The sequence below is a fragment of the Fukomys damarensis genome, unplaced genomic scaffold (assembly GCF_012274545.1).
Source record: "Fukomys damarensis isolate Sample0158 unplaced genomic scaffold, DMR_v1.0_HiC HiC_scaffold_23, whole genome shotgun sequence".
Taxonomy (NCBI): domain Eukaryota; kingdom Metazoa; phylum Chordata; class Mammalia; order Rodentia; family Bathyergidae; genus Fukomys; species Fukomys damarensis.
Genome location: NW_022900935.1, coordinates 25,951,137 through 25,958,259, shown reverse-complemented (window position 1 = coordinate 25,958,259; position 7,123 = coordinate 25,951,137). Strand labels below are relative to the sequence as shown.

The 7,123-nt window shown below is 49.2% G+C and overlaps 1 protein-coding gene across 3 annotated transcripts in view; it reads right to left on the bottom strand.

Moving 5' to 3' along the window:
* The window catches only part of Faah (fatty acid amide hydrolase), a 19,598-nt gene that overhangs the window by 9,552 nt on the left and 2,923 nt on the right, over positions 1–7,123 (bottom strand). Inside the window, exons 1-2 of one of the 3 annotated variants that reach the window (XM_010610219.2) lie at positions 6,953–7,051; positions 706–819 (exon numbers count right to left, since the gene is read on the bottom strand). In XM_010610219.2, coding sequence (XP_010608521.1) covers positions 706–819; positions 6,953–7,036 — 198 coding nt within the window. In that variant the 5' untranslated portion in view covers positions 7,037–7,051. Of the gene's footprint in view, positions 1–705; positions 820–1,682; positions 1,707–6,952; positions 7,052–7,123 lie in introns of those variants that run through there. The other 2 variants (XM_010610220.2, XM_010610218.2) reach the window with 2 other exon arrangements.

Sequence of the window (7,123 nt, the reverse complement as noted above, 5' to 3'; positions counted from 1 at the left end):
AAAAAAAAAAAAAAAAAAAAAAAATCCCCATAGAAACATCAGCATAGGTTTAAATATGGGGAATAGGGAAGCCTGATCAGTATGTCAACAATCTGTGCTGTGGAGACAGTATGAGCAGCAGGGCTGGCAGGCAGGCAGGCAGCAGTGCTCTCCTGCCAGGCTGCCTCCTGCGCCATGCTGGGGGCTGGGAGCCCTGAGAGGGGCAAAGCAGAGGGCAGGGCCTTCCAGGGAAAGAAGCCTGCACAAGCCAGTGCACAGCATGGCAGGCCGGGAGCCCTAATGCCCTGAGCTCCCTTGGCCATGGTGCTACTGTGTGCAAGGGTAAGAAGTAAAGGACTGGAGAGCTGAGAGGGCACCTGGCCAGGAGGCTGCTAAGCATGGAGGGCGGGTGGCTGACAGGGCAAGGGAAGGACCGGAGGGAAGCAGAAAATGGAAACAGACCACATTTGGTGACCAGTGGGACGGAGGCAGGAAGGAGAAGAAAGTCTGGGCTAAAAGCCAGGTTTCTTGCTAAGACTACATGCCGGTGTCACTCACACACACAGAGTGCTGAGGCTCCTTCCCTCCCTGGCAGCTCCTGGCACTGTGGGCTCAAAAAGGCCATCAGCAAACCAACTCCAGGCCAGGTTTTCCCCATAGCCTACGCATGGACTGGGAGGTGTGGGGGGGTGGCAGTAAAGGACCTGGATAGCCCAACCCACTTACCTTTCCCACGAAGGTGAAGAGGGCAGCCTCAGGGGACAGCTCCCCACTGTGTAACTTCTGTACCAGTTCAGGCAGGGGAAGGGCCAGCAGTGCCTCTGAGTCCAGGTCGGGGTTCTGTGGGGGACACACTCAGATCAGTCCCCGCCGCAAGCCTGCAGCACTCAAGCAGATGCTCACTGCCAAATCCCCACCTATGATCGATACACCCCCAGAAAGCTCTCACACCAGACAGGACACAGCCTGGGCAGATAGATACCTTGCTATCCCTGGACAGTGCACAGGTCACCTCCAGCTGATTACCGCACCCATCACAACTAACCCCATTCTGGCTGCCTGCTGCATGCACCAAGTATCCTGCTGAAGCATGCTGTTATTTTTGGCTTTTAGGTTTTGTTTAGTTTGAGACAGAGTGACACTATGTTGCCCAGGCTGGATCAAACTCCTGATCCTCCTGCCTCAGGGTCCTAAGCAGTATGCCTGCCACACTCCTTCCTTGTTCTGATCCTATCTTACTAGCATTCTCATTGCACAGGTAAAGAAACCAAGACTCAGACAGAGGAAGTGCCTCGCCGAGGACCATAAAGCTAAAGGGCAGTGCTCTGCCCACCCAGCAAGGCTGCCCAGTAGCTGTCCACCTGCACCTGACCCTCCAGGGCAGCTGGGTCTGTTGCTGGAGGAGGATGAAAGGAGGATGAGGAGAAGGGGAGTAGGAGACCATGAGACTGCAGATAAGCCGGGCTGTTGTGGGAGAGTTCTGACTTGGATGGGAGGGCAGGCCTATCTGAAGAAGAGACATTTCAGCTCTGAAATGAAGGGCAAGAAAGAGCCAGCTTCAGGGAGACACTGGCTCAAGGTTCCTCAGACACTGTGTCTTCCCTCCCTAGTGCTGGGGGAAGGCCTGCCCTCCTCTGGCTTCCAGTGTCCCCTCCACATCCCCCTGACTCTCCCCAGACCCTCCACCCACCCCATGGCCTCACATCCTCCATCCAGCTGCACGCCAGCTCACAAGGCTACTCTTGTCCTGCCCACCCCTCTGTGTCACCTGCTCACTCCTCTGTGATCTCATCACCTCCCCCACTTTCAACCTGTCCCCTCTACCATGGTGCACCTGCTCCTTTATTCACACCATTGCACTGCCATCCAACCGAGTGTTCAGGTGGGGAATTCCAGTCATTCCCGCTTCTCCCTCTCCCTCCCACCTGCATTCAAATCCGCCACTGAGCCTTCCGGGTAGCTTGGGAAATGGCCACCTCTCCATGCCAGACCCTCATCCAGACTCAGCCCTTCCTCCTGGGTCACACAGGGAAACTAACTCCTGCCCAGCTCAGGCCCTGTCCCCCTGGCCTGCCCTTCCTTCTGCACCCAGACTGTGCAAAGCCCAATCCGGCCTCTCTTCTCCCTGAACAATCTTCACGTCCACCACAGGCTCCAGAGCACATTGCAGAAGACACCTGAAGGCCGTGGTGCTGTTAGACTCCTCTGCTCCCTCCTGCACCACCAGCGCTCACACCCACACCCCTCCAGGGTGGAACACCCTCCATGCACCCACAGACTTTGTACCTCAGTCCTCACTCATCAGGAGCCCTTCCCTAAGTTCGCTAAATGGATACACCATTTACTTGGATTTCTTTCTTTCTTTTTTTCTTTTTTTTTTTAATACAGTGAGCGACAGAGAAGAAAAAATGGGCCCATGATCTCTCCTCCAAAACACCAGATAATCCTTGTTGATTTTTTTGTAGCAGGTAGGCTATATAAAATGAAAAGTGAGTATTCATAGTCCCTCTACTGAAAAGGAAATGCAGATAACAGTTTCTGATGAACTCTTACAGGAAATAAATGTGTATCAAAAACAACAGATTCTGGCGTTTTAGCTCACTGGTGCCACTGCCTGCCTTGCAAGTGCAAAGTCCAGAGTTCAATATCCAGTACAGGAAAACAAAAAAAAACAGATATATCTGTTTGTATTTATTGGTTTTGGTACAAAGTGATCATACTTATACACAGAGTACTGTATTTTTGCCTCTCCCATCTCCCAGTAAAAAGATGGGATATTTGGATTATATAAATATGAGCTCATTGTTCTATTTTTTAAAAAATGCCTAGCCAGGTGTGGTGACATACACCTGTAATCAAAGCACTCAGGAGGCTAAGGTGGGAGGATTGTCATAATTTTGAGGCCAGCCTGGGCTACTGGCAAGACCCTATCTCAAAAAAATAAAACAAAATACTTACCACAGTTTGTCATTTTCTAGGCTGTATTTGATGTTACTGTTATTGCCGAATGATTACTTTAGCCAAAGGGACATAATTGCACTAATTAGTTGTTCCTCCTAGTATGCCAAGAAAGAAAAAAAATTTTAAAAACTATAGGCCAGTGCCAAAGAACTGGCAGATGGCCAAGTAGGGAGAAACTTCTCATCCTCATAAGTTGAAGAGGTATGATCTTAAAACAGACTCAAAACTCAAAAGCCAGCTACATCTGGAAGACATTTCTGAAAGGTAGTCATTTCCTAAGGGTTCTAAATACTAGCAATAAAGCTACTCACCATAAGCAATTTACAAGCATCAATCCAGGAATTAAACTTTTAAAAAAATAGAAAATGAGAAGACATTTAAACAAAATACAACACCCCCCCACCAATAAAAAAAAACTTCCAGCTCACCAAAGGCAAACCAGGGGGCAATGAGATGGAACAATCCGAAAAAAACAAAAAATAAAATAAAATAAATGCCTAAAACTGGACTGGGGATTTAGCTCAGTGGTTCCACCACCTACCTTGCAATTGCAAGGACCTGAGTTCAATCCCCAGTACCAAAAAATAAAATAAAATAAAATAAAATGCGTAAAATTATGGAGAAGCAAGTTTAAATCAGCAGAGAACCCACCACTCTGTGATAATTACCACTAGCAGTCTGCTCCCATCTCCTCCCACCTAACCAAAGATACCCAGAGTCCCAGGGCACGTAAGTTATCAGCACATATTTTAACTTCCCTTTTGACAGCTGATGACACCGCTGTTAACAGCCATTTTAAGTCTTCAACTAGTATCAGGCAGTTGGGCCATTCTCTCTTTCACAAAACACTGAAAGAAATCTGTATCTCCACGAGGCTGGCTAATCTGTGAACAGGGGAAACATTACTTATAGGGAATGGAGGGACAAGTACTGACAATCTCTAAGTAACTGTGTGGTCACCCTGCATAGGAAAATTTTCAAGAGGGAGCTGGTACACCTACCTTTGGGGAGGGTAGGATACTGGAGATAGAATCCAAGAGTGCTCTAGCACTCAGTATAGCCTCAGCTTTTTATTTTATTTTATTTTTTAATTTTGAGACTGGGGCTTGATAAATTGCCCAGACCAGCCTCAAACTTGTTTTCCCCCCACCTTACCCTCCCAAGTGCTGGGATTACACACATGCGTCACCACACCAGGAGCCTGTCACTTTTCTTGTATCTCATTTTATTTAATTGCTTTTATTGTCCTTGTTCAATTTCAAAAATATCACCTGCAGGCCAGGTGTGGTGAAACACGCCTGTAGTCCCAGCGCTTATGAGAGAGGTAAGAGGATCACTGCAAGTTTAAAGCCAGCCTAGGCTACATAATGTGTTCAAATCCAGCCTGAAGCACATAAAGAGACCCTGTCCCAAAAAAATAAAATAAAATAAAAATCACCTCCATTTGACAGAGGGCCAACAGTTCCACTAGCCTACTAGTAACCATATTCTCTTTCAACTGACCTCCTAAGTCATTTCAAAGCAATGTGCAAGGTAGATTTGGAGAAGGCCAGAGATGGAACCACAGGTTGACCCAACTGAGGACCAGTGGGCCTCTGCGAAGTGGATGTATGAGGTGGAAGAGGCATTCGGGGTACAACAAAACCACATGTGCAAAGGCAGTGGCAGACACGGAGTCTTGTGGCATCTCTCCCAACCTTGACAGTCTCAGTGGTCCCTGTCTTCCATCTAGAAAGGCTATCAGAACCCACTCAGGGGGCAGATGGTGGGAAAAAGAAAAGGGTTATGACAGGTATGCCTCCCATGGTCCACAGAGTCACCAGAAACACCTTTCTTTAGAGCTGTTCCAGAGGCTGGAGAGGTGACCCATTTTGGGATAACTCTGTCCCTCTCTCCCCCATCCAGCTGGTGTCCTCCTCAGTACAGTTTCACCCAGCATGGGGGCCTCCCAGGAGCCTGGGCCTCCTTCACTACGCAAGGCTGAGCTGAGAAAGTCCCAGAAGAAAGGTCCTGAAACACCTTCAGATCCCACCCGCCTCATCCAGAGACCCACAGCCCAGGCACGTGGCCACCTTAGGGATGGGAAGGGGAAAGAGCTAGTTTGAAGACTGGGCTGAACTGAGCCAAAACTACCACATCTTACTGGCCCCCCAATACCTACAAAGCTATTGTCATCAAGACTTAGCCAGGCACAGCAGTACACAGCTGCTGTCCCAGCTACTCACGAGACTGAGGAAGATGACATGAGCCCGTGAGTTTGAGGTCAGTCTGGACAACAGAGCAAGACCCCAGCTCAAAACAAAACAAAAGACCTACTCCTTTGCTGATTAACCAAAACCACACAGCTCCCAGGTGGTTCTCCCTTTGGTTTCCAGTCATTGTAAACCCAAAAAGATAATTTTTTCTCCTGAAAGAGCCAAGTTTCGATATATAAAGCTAGGCCTTCTACTCCAGGGAAGATATATAAACAAATATGTATTTCAAAACTGTAATTGCTATCCTGGAAAATTCAGTTCTTTCGAAAAATAAGCAAACAAATAAAATAAAAGGGCAGAAGTGAGAAGATAAAATGTAGGAAGACCCAGCCTCCTACCACCCCCTAGCCCTAGCAGTCAAATGGATTCACTGCTGCTAGGAGGATTCCTTCCTATAGCCAGAAACTGTGGGCAGATTTCTGTGTCTGTGTGCTGAGTGGGGGAGCTAGCAGAACTCAGCTGGCTGCACAGAAGGACAAGGGCAAGGAGTTCAGAGTCTCCAGGCGGAACCAGGGTCATCACAAGGATCGCTAAGACAGGCATCTCCAGGTCTCAGTCAAAGACAAGAGTGCTGGCGACTGGACTCAGGAGCAGGAGGAAGCCAGTTTGAACACCAGGGCCCTCCCAATCTGGACAGAGAGAACCTAACATTGACAGACAGCAGATTTCATTTGTTTGTTTCTTTGTCTGTTTTTGGTTTTTTGAGACAGGGTCTCACTATGTAGTTGAGACTGACCTAGAACTCACTATGTAGCCCAGGCTGGTCTCAAAATCACAGCGATCCTCCTGCCTCAGCCTCCTGAGTGCTAGGCTTACAGGTGTGCGTGTGTGGCACCACACCCGGCAAGACAGCAGATTTTGGCCAATTTGATTGATGAGTGGAGCCTGGGGCCCAGATATATTTTTATTGCAATAAATAACAAATATGACACATCTTAGCTTCAGGTGTGGTGCGGGGTAAATTCAAATTACTTACAGCCAAAATTTCACCCACATTGAGGTCCATATGCTGGGCCTGGTATCCAAGGCCCAGTCTCTCTCCCTGCTCCTCTCCAGTGCATCTGGGGTCTAGTTCTAGAACTAGAAGTAGGCTCTAGTTCTCCTGAGAACCTGCTAAGTTCAATTTTCAGTGACTGCCTCTGTGCCTCCCACCTAGGCACACTCGACTCCAGCTGTCCAGTCACCTGGGAAGTCTTCCCAGATCCCACCCTCACAGCAAGTCTTCTCTTCCTCAACACATGAGATCATTTCCCAGAGTTCAGCATTTTGAATGCCAACTGGGGCCAGTGTTTCATACATCTGAAGGGAAAAGCCCCCTGCTCTAGACACCACTTTCTCCTCCCCCAGTACAACCCGCCCCAACTCCCAAACACACACTGAGATGATGGAGACACAGAGGGAGGGAGAAGCAAAGCTTGTTGACAGATATCCCAGGGAAGGGCTGGAACTAAACGTGCTGGGGGAAAGCGTTGCCAGGAGTTGGACACGCCAGCCCGGGTGGCAGAAGCTGGGAACATTTCCATTCTAGACCAGCTTCTCCAATAACTCCCCACGCACGTGGATGGATCTCTTCCCGGCTCGCTCTTAAGATCCTCACGCGCAAAACAAGAAGCCTGAACTCTAACCTCCTCTTGATGCCCTGGTCTATCGCTTCTCGGGAGTCCAAAGAACTGAACTCTAGAGCTCTATTAGCCCTCACGGATCGTGTTAGCGTCTAACGATCAGTAATCCAGATTCTTGGCGCCCAGCAAAGCTACCTTGTGACCCAGGGCGGCGATGGCCCTCCACGACCCGTCCTGTCCCTTTCGTTTCCGTTCCGCGGGAAGAGGTTCTGTAGTCATCCCCTGAGCTGTCCGCGCACCTGCCCGGCGCGCGTCAGGACTGCTGAAAGCGCGGCGCGAGGACCCGCAGCCAAGCCCACCACCTCC